This window comes from Zonotrichia leucophrys, chromosome 1A, assembly GCF_028769735.1.
Source record: "Zonotrichia leucophrys gambelii isolate GWCS_2022_RI chromosome 1A, RI_Zleu_2.0, whole genome shotgun sequence".
NCBI lineage: Eukaryota > Metazoa > Chordata > Aves > Passeriformes > Passerellidae > Zonotrichia > Zonotrichia leucophrys.
The window spans coordinates 68,908,445-68,924,548 of record NC_088170.1 but is presented as its reverse complement, the minus strand read 5'-3'; the positions used below and the strand labels follow the sequence as shown (position 1 = coordinate 68,924,548).

The following is a 16,104-nucleotide window of genomic DNA, read 5'->3' as shown; positions in this document are numbered from 1 at the left end:
TTATGAGCTGCAAAAAGGACCCTGTGGCTTGGTAAATTCCTCCTCAGGGAGCTGTGTGGGTTCATCTGGATCCAGTCTTATCCCCAGATTTCATCAATTCTTTCCATCTAAAGGATTGATGTAGATGTAATTGAAACTTTATACAACTTGTCCCATAGATATGAGGATTGCAAACCATATATATTTACATAATTATATATGGTTTAAGATTATAATGATAAGGCAAAAATATGTCAATCAGAATTATTTAGTTCACAGTATGGAAGCTATAACTACTAGTATAATATAGTGCTCTATGAAGCAGTATTGAAGCAAATACATTAAAGCAGTTATATTAAAACCAGCAAAACCAATTCAATAGAGATCACCCATACCAATGACCATGATCAAACCTCATTGGCTCAGTCTCGAGAAGTGACCTTGAGAGGCATCTCCACTCCAAGGAGGAATCTCCACACACACACACACACTCCAGGAAGGTGTGTGCCTGGTGTGCAAGAGCTAAAGAGAGCAAAATCCAGTCATTACTTCACATCAACAATGATGTTCAGACACTTCCTGGGAAGCAGGGCACAATTCCTCTAGAAGGCCAGCATTGAACACTCACACACACCACTCCTTCATTCTCTCTCCCTTAGCTTATATATCTGAGCTGAAGTCAAGTGCTATGAAATATTTCTTTGGCTAATTTAGGTCAGCTGGCCTAGTTGTGTCCCCGCCCAGGAACTTGCCCACTCCCATCCCCTTTGATGGGGGAAGGAATGTCAGAGGGACAGTGCTGCTTTGCAGTAGCCAAAAAACTGGTCTCTTATCAACACCTGTGCAGCTACCAGCAGAGCAGTGCAAGGGCTGTGACCTTCACCTTGCTCAGTCCCAACACAGGCATTCACAATAAAGTTTACTTGCTGCAGTGCTGGATTGCAGGTTCACTTCATCTATAAACCACAAGTTGCTTCCCACTGAAATTTCCACCAGCAGTAAAGTAACAATGCCCATCCTGACAGGAGGTTCAGTGTCCAAACATGAACAGAAGATGCCATAACACCCGCACAAGTGTCAGCATCACACTCCACATACTTCTCTAACAAGTGAGGATGAAAATGTGGGTCGAGGTGCCAACAGGTCGTACAAGATACCCCCATGGCTCCTGCAATGAGACAGCAACTTTGATGTCCTTACTCTTGATCCTTTGGAGGTAGGGTCCTGTGCAACAAAGAGTCCAATGGGTTCTGTGAATTCAGGATTTTGTGGGGTTTCCCCACTTTTCCCCTGGGAGGGGTTTTACACTGGGTCATGCAGCACTGTGGAGTTGGGGGACACTTTGGGGATCTTTGATGGTTTATGGCCCCTTCTAATGATGTGACCACTGCTGCTCCTGCTTTGTTCTGTCAGTTGGGCCCCATCAGAAAGGAGGAATTTGCCCCACCTCCACCAGATCTGATTCTTCTTGGCCTTCTCCCTCATGCTGGCTAAACCCCACTTTGTTTAAGACATCAGTCCCAGGTTAACAGAGACAAAAGAAACCACAGGACTCAACCAGCATGCTTAAATAAACTTTGGTCTAACACACTTCTTCTGGACACTTATGGTTATAACAACCAACTCATCATTCTATTATTCCTGGACTTTTGGATATGGAAGAAAATGAGTCCAATTTAGATTATATTGAATGAATGATCATTGAATCATGGAATATTTCGGGTTGGAAAGGACCTTAATGACCAGCCTACTTCCATGCCCTCGCATAGGCAGGGACACCTTCCACTATCTCAGGTTCCTCCAAGCCACAGCTAGACTGGCCATGGACACTTGAAGCATTGGGGCAGTCTCAGCTTCTGTGGGATGCCTCTGCTGGGGCTTCACCAGCTCCACAGTCACAAATACCTTCCTAATATCCACTCTAAACCAACACTCCTTCCATTTCAAGCTGTTTCACCTTGTCTCAAGCTGTGTCAAGGGAAATACAGGCTGGATACCAGGAAAAAGTTTTTCACTGAAAGAGTGAAGAAGTTCTGCAATGATCTTACCAGGGTGGTGGTGGAGTCACCATCCATGGAAGTGTTTAAAAAAAGACTGGATATGGCACTCAGTGCCATGGTTTAGTTAAGATGTTGGGGCATGAGTTGGACTTGATCATCTTGAGGCTCTCTCCCAACGAAGTCATTCTGTGAATTCTGTGAATTCTGTCCTAATGGTGTGGTTTAACATCAGCCAGCAGCCACGTCCCACGCAGCCACTCCCTCCCTCCCTGACCACCATGATCAGGGAGAGCACTGGAAAGGGAAAAGGTGGAAAACTCCTGGGTGGAGATAGAGACAGTTTAACAGGGAAAGCAAAAGCTGTACACACAAGCAAGGCACATCAAGGATTTCCCTCACCATTTCCCATTGATAGAAAGGTGTTCAGCCACCTCCAGGAGAACAGGGCCCCATGCCACTTAACAGCTACCTGGGAAGACAAAACCCACCACTTCAAATGCCCCCTCCTTCCTCCTCCTTCCCCTCACTTTGTATCCTCAGCATGATGTCTCATGGTCTGGAATATCCTCTGGTCAGTTGGGCTCACCTGTCCTGGCTGTGTCTCCTCCCAAACTCCCAAGTACCCCCAGCCTCCTCACCAGCCTGGCCGTACAAAAAGCAGAAAAGGCCTTGGCCTGTGAAAGCTCTGCCCAGAAATACCAGAAACATCTCTGTGTTATCAACTCTGTGTTCAGCACAACTCCAAAACACAGCCCTACACCTGCCACTGACAAGAAAACTAACTCTGAACCCAGCACACCTGTCAGCTCCAAGCCCTTGTGCAGAGTCTGTCTCCAGCTCTCCTGTAGACTCCTAAAGTACTGGCAGGTGCTCTGAGGTATCCCCAGAGCCTTCTCCTTCCCAGGCTGCTGGGATGGAGCTGTCACACAGCCCTGGCAACCAGGCAAGAGAATATTTGTAGCCTGACCATGGGAATGATGTTCAGGGGAGGCTGCAGAAGGACAGACTGTGAATATCTGAGTGTATCAGAGTCAGGCCAGTGCATCCAATGTCAGCAGAGCATTTCTGTTGGGAGCAGAAACACGTGTAGGTGCTGGAGCAGCAGCAGCTGCAGCTGGTGGGACTGATGAAATGATCAAGGAACCCACCAGACCCTGTTAGCTGATCCTGACATACTATGCTGTGGAAGGGGCTAGCAGCGGGCCTGTTAGCTAAAGGAGCAAGAAGTAAGAAGAAGAAGAAGCTGATAAGGAGCTTTCTCCAAGGCCGTAACCAAGGAGATCGAGAGAAGGAAGATAAGAGCATTCTGCAGCTGGATGAAGCGATTTTAGAAAGTTAGGTGGAGTCAGAGTAACTTTTCACCAATGGCATGATATTGAATTATTGTGGCCAATAGCTAAGGTAGAAGAAGGGCAAACAACTGGAAAGTGTATAAAAGATCAGCCATTTTCATTAATAAACTGTTGCCAAGTGTTACCAACTGAGACTGCTTGTGGTCTCTGCTTTATGTCGTGACTGCCTCGACTTCGACACCATGCTGCAAGTCAGCAAATTTGGGAGAAAGTCTGGGGACACTAAAACAACTGTCAACCACTTTCAGGGGGAGTATGAACAAACTCTGTAAATAAAAATAGAAAACTTCTCCTTTTTGTGGAATTCCCTGTTTCTAAGAAAGGGCAAATTTATGCCTGGATATATATTGCAGGTGCACTCCTGGGGATTCAAACTCTCCTTCCTCCAGGGAGAAAACAGAAGGAATGATTCAGCTGACTGTTCTAAGATTCTGCATCAAGGTAAGCTCTTGCTTCTTCGTCAAACATGCCTCCAATATTCAAAGTTTTGTAATAAATATACACAGGAGTTTTGAAATAAATATACATATGCAAACGTGAGGCTGGAGATGCTGAGCTCCAAGGGGCAATCAGAGCTTATGCATGCACTGAAGTTTGTAAGACTTGAGTATTTTCTGTCATTAAGGAGGGCAAGGACAGTGGAAGTGATTTGGGAAAGAAACTCAAGCCAGCTCACCTGAAAATTAATCACTTTTGAATTAATCTGAAAACTAACAAACAGCTGAACAAGAAAAATGTGGGAGATTATTGAGTACTGAAACTCCACACATGACCTTTCAAAAAAACCTCTGGACAAACACAGGTGTGGTCTAAATCTCCAGGAAAATTTACTCAAAAAGCTTCTTGCAAAATCCAACAACTGCCTCTTCCTGGAGAGCATATAAACCCAGAGAGTTTGACACTGCAGCAGAGGCATTTGAGACTCCTCTGCCACTTTGGGGCTGCAAGCAGAATCCTGTGCCACTCCTTCTCACGGTAGGCTGTTTTCTATGAATGTGTTATATTAGATATTACCTTAGTAAGATTTATTTTAATCTCATGGAGTGGGTCATGCAGAAGGACTTTTCAGAAGACCCTTCTCTGCTTGATTTGGGGCAGCTTTGGGCATGCTCTGCAAAGTACCGTAAAAATGCGAACCTGTAGTTGCAGTTCTCAGTTTGCAGCTCATTGGTCACCACATTCCTGATCCAGGGCTGAGCAAGAGAAAAAAGGACCAGATACCTTGGGTCAGAGCAGGGCTGTGTGCAGCTCAGCATCCTGAATCCAGTGTAAATGGAGAGAAGTGGGGCAGGGAGAAGAACAAGACAAGGGCAAATGTGCAAGGTGACCTGTGAAGCCTTCAGCAGTGCTGAGCTCAGCCCCTGGCCAGCCCAAGGTGGGCTTTGTGCTTTAGAGGCTGTGGCAGCTTTGTGTGCCAGGAACCCTTTGAACTGCCTCTCCCAGCTGCCTTATCCCAAATGTTGATGATATTAAATCTGTCCAGTGAGTGTCTGGCAATGCAAATGGAAGCATCCCTGCTCTCCCAAACCTGTGCTGCCTCTGAAAGGAGACAAAGCCCCTTGTTTGCTTGCCAGCATCCCAAGGTACTTTCAGCAGGTTTCTCATAAAGGAATGACCTTAATGACTACTGAAAATCATGTCACCACTGAGAAAGACAGGACAGGTGGCTGTCCAAGAAATTCCTGCAGTGGTGCCTTTATCTGTACAGAGAAATCAATCAGCAAAGCTGAAGATGGGCATCAGCAGGAATCCCAAGCAACCAGAACAAGAGCTGCCCCTCAGGGCTTGCATTGTAGCAGCCACTGTGCTGATAAGACAGAGGTGTTATCCCTCATGCTTGCTGCTCCCATCTGCTTGGCCCCTTCATTTGCTCCCTCCATGTGCCTGCAAGTTCAGAGTCTGGGAATGGATGACGTGGAAATGCAAGGTGAGCAGCAGGACACCCATGGCCCAATGTCAGCTGAGAGGCAGGAGCCCAGGTGCATGATTTGGGGTTCAGTGTTGGGTCTGACTGGAAGAGCTGAGTGTCTGTGTGAACCTGGATGGGGCCAGAGAGCTGTAGGCAGTGCAGCATTGCTGTTCTTTGCCTGCCCAATGGCCCATGAGATTGAAGCCCAGCTCAACATGGCAGGGGGCTGAGCAGAGTCTGTGCCCAGCTGCAGGTGTGTGCTGTGGGAAGGTGCTGAGAGCAGGAGGGAGGTGGGCAAAGGTGACCTTGTCCCAGGGCTGTGCCTCAGTTGCAAGATCCCTTTGCTGTGAGAGCTGATTGCAGTCCTGGTGGGTTTGGCTCCTTCTTCCTACAGGCTGAGTGCTCCCACTGCTGCCTCCTCTGGGCACCTAAACTCTGTTTTAGGTTTTACCCTTATTGCCCTTGTGATTTTTCCACATGCAGGAGGACAGAAATGACTCCTTTCCTGATCTCTCACAATCCCCTGCTCTGCCAGCTCTGTCCCCCTGCACCAAAAGGCTCCAGGCCATGACCTGCTCTCTCCAAGCTGAGTGTCTCTCTGCATTTGCCTTCCAGGGAGCAAGAGCCCTTCACTGAAATCCTGCCACCATGCTGGGGCTGCTGCTGCTGCAGGTGTTGGCCAGCTGCCTCTGGCTGGGACACAGCGAGGTGGTGACACCCTTTGCGAGTTGTCCTCAGTTCTTCTATTCGGAGACCCCTCCAAATAATGCCCTGAACCCACAGAACCCAGCCTGGATCTGTCAGCGCTTCAGGAACTCGTATCACTATGCCACCCTGTATGACAGAAACAGGAGAATTCCAGTGTACTCTGCTTATATCTATAAGCCTGGATCTGGAAAAAGAGCTAAATGGTGGTATGTTGAGCCTCAGGTGAGTGTGTCTCTTACAGCACAACACCCTCCAGCCACTCAGAGATGAGCTGCAGCATTCAACACGATTTTTCTATTTCCTCCCCCTTCCCTACACACATGCAAATGGACACACTGGACAGGATTCTCCTCATTTTACTTCAAACACATTCATCACATGATTCCTCTGATGCATCTGAGACATCAGCAGGAGCATGAGATGAATCACATCCCAAAGGTGCCCAGCTCTCTGCCTTCACCTGACAGGAACAGCAAATCACATTACTGGGCATGACATGACAAAGTCAAATGCTTCCCCTCCCTGTGCCCTGCTCTGCTGGGTGACTAAGTGATGGGGAAAAGGCATCCAGGAGAGGCAAAACTTGAGGGACCAACAGTCCTGCTGGGCTGTGATCCCCACTTTGCCCTGAGCTGTTCTGCATGCCTGGCAGAGTTTATCTGCTCCCAGTGAAGTGTTAAACAGGTTTTGTGATTGGTGTTAGAGAAGTGAGGAGAAACTCAGAAGGGTGTGAGATGGCCCAGGGACAAAGCCTCGAGGGAAAAGGCACTGGAGATGAGAGGGTCAGGTTAACTGTGCAGGGATTTCTGGAGTGACATTTCAGGCAGTGCAAAGTGAGGAGCATCAGTGTTGGTCCAGTCACAAGGGTGGGATCTCCATCCATGGGCAGTGACCCCTGAGCACCTTTGGCTCAGGCTTGGTCCAGAAGGATCCAGCAGACAGACCACAAGCTCTAGAGGAGACAAATGTCCTTGAAGACAAATTTCAGTAGGACAGGCCAGTCCACCTAAGGAAAAGAAGAACAACACATTCAGGACCTTTCCATGAGCAGAGTTGTTGGAGAGTTTTTGGTGAAAATGTGCAAGGTCGTAATGTCCCATTCCAGAGGAAGGCTAAATATGTTTCCCTAAAGATGAACAACAAGGTACTGAAGATATGAAAAAAATAACCATTTGCACTTGTTACTCACATGAACATATGGAACTAATTTGGTCTTGCACCACCGGAGTCTCCACATTAGGGAGGGAAAAAACTTCTGTCATTTTGTAGAATCATAGAAACATAGAGTGGTCTGTGCTGAAAGGAACCTTAAATTTCATCTCAATCCAAACCCCCTGCATGGGACAGGTGATGTGCCACCAGACCAGCATGCTCCAAACACATCACTGGCCTTATGTTCCTACACCCTGGACACAGGATACCTGAAAAACCTTGATTTTAGTAACTTTCTCCAGAGGCATTTTTGGCTATTTAGTTCCCCCGGGACTCTTTTGGGATTACAGGCTCCTCTCAGAAGTTGATGTTTTTTTATTTCATACCCATGATGCTGCAGAAAATTCCCCCTAGTCCAGATAAGCTCTGAGACACATTCCCGGCACTGCTGTAACAGATTCCATTTCACATTGAGATCTTTTTGCCTACTGAGCAAAACTCTTCATCCTTGAATGAACTGCAGCCCTCCCATGCATAGCTCAGCTCCAGGACTGATTTCCTGACACTTCTCCCTGTGTATGGGGTTACAGGAGGCAACCTCTGGTGGTCCAGGACTGGGCTACACCTGTAGCAACCCCACATCAAATCACAGAATCACAGTGTGGTGTGAGGGGATCCAGGGAGAGTCCTGGGTAGATTTGGGCTGTGGAGACAGGAGGAAAGGGAAGCAGATTTGGCAGGGGAGGTGAATCACCAAAGTCACCTTTAAACCCTAGGAGTGGGAAATGCTCCTTGTCTCATGCAATCATCCATGCTCCCAGAAAAGGCTGCAGGCTGGATCACAAAGGATCAAAAAGTCAAACTGAGAGCAGGCAGATTCTGAGCTGCTTTCTCTTTAAAGCTCTTGCCTTCATGCAGGAGGGTGAAAACATATGATTTCTCTCAGATTCATTCATTTTCCTACACTGAGATGACAATAAATGGAATTTTGAGCATTATAGCGTTCTGCTCCATGAAAATCAGTTTCATTACATGCATCCTCAGTACTGACAACCTTTTTCTCTTCTTACCCTCTCAAGCTGATCAACCCAACTTATTCCAAGGATATAGATACACAGAAGTCCATCCGTAATCGATACAAGATCACTCTACAGCAAATTGGCCAGAGTCAGGCTATCAACCAAGACTACAACAAGCTCCAGGGTTTGGACCGTGGTCACTTGAGCCCCAGTGGCCACCAAAGTGGCAACAACAGCAAGTGGGCTACCTTCACCCTCACCAACATAGTGCCCCAGAACAGCGCACTCAACAAGGGCGAGTGGGAAGACTACGAGAGCCAAACGATGGCTCGGAATACCCAGGGCTGTATAAAGACCTACGTGATCACGGGTGCTGTGCCTGGGAACACCTACATCTCCAATAACAGGGTTAATGTGCCCAGCCACATCTGGTCGGCTGCCTGCTGCCAGACCAGCACCACCATGAAGACTTGGGCAGTCATTGCTGAAAACAACATGAACCGGGTGCAGAAACTCACACGATCACAACTGGAGGGCAACTTGACCCAGCTCTATGGGAGGGGACCGGTTTCTCTGTTCCACAGTGCCTGTCCCCCCTAACAAACCTCATATCCTGGGTGGAAAAGGCTCATGAGCTTTCCCCACATGCCATTGGAATCACAGAATGCTGTGTGTGTTATGGGACTTCAAAGATCATCTTGTTCCATCCCTTTCCTTGTGCAGTGACACCTTCCACTACACCAGGTTGCTCCAAGCCCCATCCACCCTGGCCCTGGACACTTCCAGGGATGGGACAGCCACAGCTACTCTGCTCACTCTGTGACAGGGCCTCACCACCCCCTCAGTATCAAATTTCTCCCTAACATCTCATGTAACCCTGCCCTTTGTCAGTGTGAAACCATTCCCTCTTGTCGTGTCACTCCATCCCTTTGTCCAAAATCCCTCTCCAGATCTCTTGGTGAACTTCTAGGTAGTGGAAGGGGATTGAACTTCTCTCCACAGCCTTTTCTTGTCAAGGCTGAAGACACTCAGCTGTCTCAGCCTGTCTCCAGAACAGAGATGTTCCAGACCTTGAAACATCTTCATGGCCTCCACTGGAGTCCACTCCAGTATATTTTTAGTCCTTCTCTTGTTGTGGGCCCCAGACCTGGACACAGCACTCCAGGTGCAAGGACAAGATTCTGGACAACCTGCTCTAGATGACCATCCTTGACCAAGGATATGGACAGGAAGATTCTGAGAGGTCCCTCCCACACACAACAATTCAGTGATTCTGTGATCGTGAAACACGCTTTTGTTTGATTGCTTTTGAAACTGCACCTTGAGAGCAGCACCTGTGGTATCAGGCAGGCAGGATGAGGCATTAGATATAAAGGAAGCTTTGAGCAGCCAAAGATAAATTTCTGTGATGCAATGTTTGGATACCTTAATTCTCTGACCTGCTTCTGAAGCTTTTTTGCAAAATTACTGGGAACCGATTTGGAGAAATGTGTTCAATGTATTCAATGTCATAATCAAAAGATCATCACAGGACACATCATTTACTTCTTAAGTGGTTCACAATAAAAATTATTTGCTGCAGTTCTGGTTTGCAGGGTCATCTCATGTATAAACCACAAGTTCCTTCTTGCTGAAATTTCTACTACCAATAATGTCACAGTTCCCACGACATCAGTGCTATTTCAGGCTGAAAGACATTCCAGTACCTCAGGGGCTGCCTCTGACTTGCTCACCCACCTCTGCACACTGGCTGGGGCTTGAGACCACACTCATCCTCACTCCTGCTCATTCCATGTCCACTGCTTCAGCTTTCCAGGCTCTGGAACTATGAATGATTGACCAACGCCATCAATGCCACCTCCATCACCTCCTTGGGCTGTCCTGGGGACCTTTACCCCTGGCAGTACCCAGAAATGCCCTGTCCTCCACAGCAAGCTTGTGAAATGCTTGGGAAGCCAAAAAGAAGGAATCAGTTTCACAGAATTACTGAATGACAGAACTCAAGGTTGAAATACACCTCAAAGGTCAACCTGTCACACCATCCTCTCAGCAATATCACTGTAAACCTTAAACCACTAATCTATATCACCCAGTGCCAAATCCAAATGCCTCTGAAACCTCCAGGGATGGTGACTCCAGCGCCTCTCTGGGCAACCTTTTCCATTGTTTGGCAACACGACAGTTGAAAGTGTTTTTTCTAACATCTAATATGAATTTCCCCTGTCTCATCTTAAAGCCTTTTCCTCTAGTCCTCTCACTACTGGCATGATAGAAGAGACCAAATTCAACCTCATTACAACCTCCTTTCAGGAAATTGTAGTGTTCCCTGAGCCTGCTCTTTTTGAGACTAAAACTGTTAACAAGAAGGAGTTTATTGAGCACTAAAACTCCACCCATGACCTTGCAAGAGGCCTCTGGACAAACACAGGTGGCTGAACTCCTGGACAAAATCCCTCTAAACACTGTGGGAAACCTAACAGCTCTGCCTACTTGGAGATCATATAGAAGCAGCCAGTCTGAGACTGCAGCAGAGGCATTTGAGACTCCTCTGCCACTTTGGGGCTCAAGCAGAATCCTGCGCCACTCCTTCCCACGGTAGGCTGGTTTCTATATATCTGATATTAAGTTAGACATTAAGTCAGCTAAATACATTTTAAACTTGTGGAGGGCATCATACAAAAGGACTTTTCAGGAACTTGTCTACTTGATTTGGGGCAGCTGTGGGCATGTTCTGCAGAGTACTGTAAAAAGTCACCACTTGTTCTTCCTGTTCTTAGTTTCCAGCTTACTGGTCACAGGGTTGCTAAAGAGTTCTTAGTTTCCAGTTTACTGATGCAGGATTGCTAAAGAGAAAAAGGATTAGATGTCTTGCATCAGAGCCAAGGGGATATGCAGCTTAATACCCCAACGTCAGCTGAGAGGCAGGAGCCCAGGTGCATGATTTGGGGTTCAGTATTGGGTCTGACTGGAAGAGCTGAGTGTCTGTGTGAACCTGGATGGGGCCAGAGAGCTACAGGCAGTGCAGCATTGCTGTTCTTTGCCTGCCCAATGGCCCATGAGATTAAAGCCCAGCCCAGCATGGCAGGGGGCTGAGCAGAGTCTGTGCCCAGCTGCAGGTGTGTGCTGTGGGAAGGTGCTGAGAGCAGGAGGGACTGAGAATGGCCTAAAACTGAGTCAGGGAAGATTTAAGCTGGATATGAGGAAGAAGGTTTTCACCCACAAAGTGGCTGAGTCCTGAAACAGGCTCCCCTGGGAACTGGTCACATCACCACACCTGCCTGAGTACAAAATGTGTTTGTACAATACTGTCAGGAACATGGTTGGATTTCTGGGGCTGTCCTGGGCAGGGCCAGAAGTTGGACCAAATGATCCTGATGGGTCCATTCCAACTCAGCATCTTCTGTGATTCTATGAGATCACGTTTGGAAATAGGGGCTTCCCAGCCCTGTTTTGTCAAAGGGTTTTTTTCTCCAGTGCCAGTGCAAAGCTGAGCTCTGAGCTCAACTGAAATAGGCTGGAAAAGGTGACCTTGTCCCAGTGCCATATCTCAGTTTCATGATAACTTTGCCTTGAGAGCTGTTTAGGCATTGGGTGAGTTTGGAACACCCCTCGGACAGACTATGCCCCCACCATTGCCTCCTCTGGGCACTTAAAACCTATTTTAGATTTCATCCTCTCATGTGAAAAAGGGAGATGTACTCAAACCTTCAGTGTGTGTTCAGCCTGTTACTGCCACATGAAAGCCAAAACCCTTCTCAGCCTGTTGGTGTCCTGTCGTAGGGACCCTTCACTGAGCAGTTCTCTGGGTTGGAGGGTTTGACTGACTTGTTCAGGGTCACACACCAACCAGAGAAAGCCCTCCTGGGTCTGCACACCTTTACCCACTGCCAGAAACTGCCAGTGCCCCTGAAGGACTCACTTTAACTGTTTACAGAGTAACACTATTAATAAAACTGTGACAGGTTGAGGTTTGAGACTTGCCAGTGAAAGTATCTGACTGCAAAGAGACATTCAAAGTGAGATATTAATTCAGAACAATATATTCCTCAGCAAAAGCTGGCTTGAGATAATCATTTAGCATGCTTAAAGTAGGATTCTTACCCAATAGGCATCTCTAAGGGAGAGAAGGCAGGTTCAGCCCATCAATTAACTCCAGTAGTTACAATGGAGTCTTCCATCACTTCTTTTCATTTTTAATTCACTTTTATACTATTTCTTTACATTTAGGTGGTGTTTGCATGTAGTCAAACATCTTTTTCAGTGAGAGGCTCTCATGCCTCGGGGTGGATATCTCAGTAAAGTACCTGCAGTAACCTTGGGATGGGCATGTCTTTCAGTCCAAGGAGAGGATTTTGCTATGGTTGCTGATTCAGCAGCAGGACATCTTCATTTGTCTCCTATGGTTTTCACTTGTCATGCAGATTATCAGCTAGAAAACGCCACCAAGGTGTCTCCTCTGCAAGGGTTTTGACAGAGCCTGGCCATGGTGTCTCCACTCCACCTGCTGTTTAGGCCCACCTTAGATTTAGTCCTCCTTGTGTGTGCGAGGCCAGGCATGCTGACTGTGTTTCATCCAGGGAGGAGCAACTGTATTTTCTCCTGTAACACTATCCTTTTATCCCCAGTCAACTCCCTGCACAACCCCATGGTATTGATGATTTTTCCTTACCGAGGAGGACAGAAGTTACCCCCTCCTTGGTCTCTCATAGTCCCCTCCTCTGCATTTGCCTTGCAGGGGAGCAAGAGCCCTTCACTGAAATCCTGCCACCATGCTGGGGCTGCTGCTGCTGCAGGTGTTGGCCAGCTGCCTCTGGCTGGGACACAGCGAGGTGGTGAACTCCTTTGAAACTTCATGTCCTCAGTTTTTTTTCCGGGAGATCCCCCCGAATGAAGCCCTGGAGCCACAGAAACCAGCCTGGATCTGCCAGCGCTACAAGAACCAGTACTACTTTGCAACCCTGTATGACAGGATGATGCGTATTCCTGTCTACTCTGCTTACATCTACCAGCCTGGACCAGGCAAAAGACCTAAAACTTGGCTGGTTGAGCCGCAGGTGAGTGTCTCTCTTACAGCACAACACCCTCCAGTCATTAAAAGCAGTATTACAATAACCATTTATATTTTGTACCAACCCACTATACACATGCAAATGGACCCACTGGACAGGATTCTCCTCATTTTACTTCAAACTTGTTCATCACATGATTTCTCTGACGCACCTGAGACATCAGCAGGAGCATGAGATGAATCACATCCCAAAGGTGCCCAGCTCTCTGCCTTCACCTGACAGGAACAGCAAATCACATTACTTGGCATGACATGACAAAGTCAAATGCTTCCCCTCCCTGTGCCCTGCTCTGCTGGGTATGGGGAAAAGGCATCCAGGAGAGGCAAAACTTGAGGGACCAACAGTCCTGCTGGGCTGTGATTCCCACTTTGCCCTGAGCTGTTCTGCACCCCTGGCAGAGCTTCACTGCTCCCAGTGAAGTGTTAAACACGCTTTGTGATTGGTGTGAGAGAAGTGAGGAGAAACTCAGAAGGGAGAGAGATGGCCCAGGGACAAAACCCAGAGGGAAAAGGCACTGGCCATGAGAGGGTCAGGTTAACTGGGGAGGGATCTCTGGAGGGGCATTTCAGGCAGTGCAAAGTGAGGAGCATCAGTGTTGGTCCAGTCACAAGGGTGTGATCTCCATCCATGGGCAGTGACCCCTGAGCACCTTTGGCCCAGGCTTGGTCTAGAAGGATCCAGCAGACAGACAGAACTCCAAAACCAACAGAGATCTCCGAGATGTCTTTCAGTCAAACTTCAGGACTTTAGGAAAACAGGCCAATCAAATAATGGGCACAAAAAGAGGAAATTATTGTCATTGCTAAAGACAGAGGGGCAGGATTGATTTAGGTGAAAATGAACCACAGAAGAAACTCATATGTAGTGTTCCAAAGGACAGCTAAATATAATGCACTAAATGTGAAATTAATTTCTGAAACAAAAAAAATATTTGCAGTTTGATTGCACTGTGAGTTCCTCATAGGAACTCAAGCAACTAATCTGGTATTATACCACATCAGGAGCAGACAAAAAACAGGATCTTGACACTCAGACACTTCTGCTCTAGGGAAATCTGTTCAATTATGCTCATCCCCAGCATTAACAGCTTTTTCTTTTTATTTCCTGTCAAGCTGATTGGCCCAACTTATCCCAAAACTATGGAAAAAGAGTGGACACTCTTAAATCAATACAATGTCACCTTAGAGAAACTCAGCCAGAGCCAGGCTATCCTTCATGACTACAAGAACCTGACGGGTCTGAACCGGGGCCATTTGAACCCCAATGGCCACCACGATGACTACAGCAGCAGGATGGCCACCTTCACCCTCACTAACATAGTGCCCCAGGATGAGAAACTCAACGGCGGCGCCTGGAACAACTACGAGCAGCAAACGATGATCAGGAGGACCCAGGACTGCAAAACCACCTATGTCATCGTGGGTGCTGTGCCTGGGAACAACTACATTGCCAAGGGGAGGGTTAATAAACCCAGCCACCTTTGGTCAGCTGCCTGCTGCGTGGTGGACAACAACTACATAAAGGCTTGGGCAGTCATTGCTGAGAACGACAGGAACCAGGTTCAGCTCCTCACACTGGGAGAGCTGGAGGACACGTTAACTGAGCTCTATGGGAGGGGACAGGTTTCCCTGTTTGACAGTGACTGTCCCCGAGAATAAGCCTCACATCCTGGCTGGAATAGGCTCAGGAGCTTTTGCCATATGTCATAGAACCACAGAAAGGTTTCGGTTTCAAGGAATTTCAAAGACTGTCCCTGTAGTCTCAGCTCCTGAGCCATGAGCAGGGACACCTTCCACTATCCTTGGTGGCTCCAAGCCCTGTCCCGTGCTAGTAGGTTTCTTTGTTATGAAATTGTGATGTTATAAGTTCAAATTTATTTGTTCCAGTTGTACCCCATACATATTGGTTTGTTCCTGAGCAATGTCCACCCATTCCCCTGTCCATCTACCTAAAGACCAACCCCTTATTTCAGAACCTTCCCTGACACTCAGGGAGACCCTGCCTTCCTCTTTTGTCCATCACAGAAACCCCATCTTTGTTCCCAGAAACTTCTGTGTCCATCCTGGATCCCAGATACCTATTCTGTCTGCTTGGCCTCCTCTCCTCCCCTGTTGCGTCCCATTGGATGTCATGATGTGTACCCCACCTTGTGCCCCTCCCCATGTGTCTCACCATTGGTCCAAGATTGTATCCTCCCCATGTTCCCTCCCCCAAACTTAAAATGCTGTTACCCTGTTGGAACTGTCACTTGTTCTTGGATCCTGTCAGATTAAAGCCTTTTGAGAACCTATCCAAGTGATCCCTCTCTTTTCCTTCACTCTGGACTCCCTGACTCAGGATTCTAGCAGCAGCTGCACAGAGCAGCTTTGCTGCCTCTGAGGGTGAGGCTGCCCTGCTTTACTGCCCCCCAGAGCGGCCCAAGGGGCAGATGGGGAGCAGCCACTCTTGGCACGGGCCAGGAGCTTGGGCTAGCAGTGGTCATCTCCAAGCGGTCAGCCTGTGTCACTGTCCAGCCTGGCTTTGAACACTTCCAGGGATGGAGCAGCCCGTGGCACTGTCCAGCCTGGCTTTGAACACTTCCAGGGATGAAGCTGCCACAACTTCTCTGGACCACCTATGCCAGGGCCTCACCACTCTCACAGTAAAGAATTTCTTCTTAACATCTAACCCCATCTGCTTTCAGTTTAAAGCTGTTCCCTTGCATCCCATCACTCCAGACCCTTGTCAAAAGTCCCTTCCTCATTTAAAACCATTTGGAAGGCATCCAAATTCTCCCAAGAGTCCTTTCTCCAGGCTCCCTCACCTTCAGCTCTCTCACCGTCTCTCCAGAGCAGATGTGCTCCAGCTCTTGGAGCATCTTTGTGGCCTCCTCTGGACTCCAACAGCTTTGTCACCTTCTTCTGTTGTGGATCCCAG

At 47.8% G+C, this 16,104-nt stretch overlaps 2 protein-coding genes across 2 annotated transcripts; both read left to right on the top strand.

Moving 5' to 3' along the window:
* The first annotated feature begins 5,861 nt into the window (after positions 1–5,861).
* LOC135458611 (endonuclease domain-containing 1 protein-like) lies at positions 5,862–8,719 on the top strand. Its single transcript, XM_064733844.1, has 2 exons — positions 5,862–6,170; positions 8,180–8,719. Exons 1-2 carry the CDS (start codon positions 5,889–5,891, stop codon positions 8,717–8,719), a joined length of 822 nt encoding a protein of 273 aa, XP_064589914.1. The 5' UTR covers positions 5,862–5,888.
* A 4,135-nt stretch (positions 8,720–12,854) lies between these two features.
* On the top strand, positions 12,855–15,477 carry LOC135458198 (endonuclease domain-containing 1 protein-like). Its single transcript, XM_064733196.1, has 2 exons — positions 12,855–13,173; positions 14,301–15,477. Exons 1-2 carry the CDS (start codon positions 12,889–12,891, stop codon positions 14,844–14,846), a joined length of 831 nt encoding a protein of 276 aa, XP_064589266.1. The 5' UTR covers positions 12,855–12,888; the 3' UTR covers positions 14,847–15,477.
* Positions 15,478–16,104: the final 627 nt, after the last annotated feature.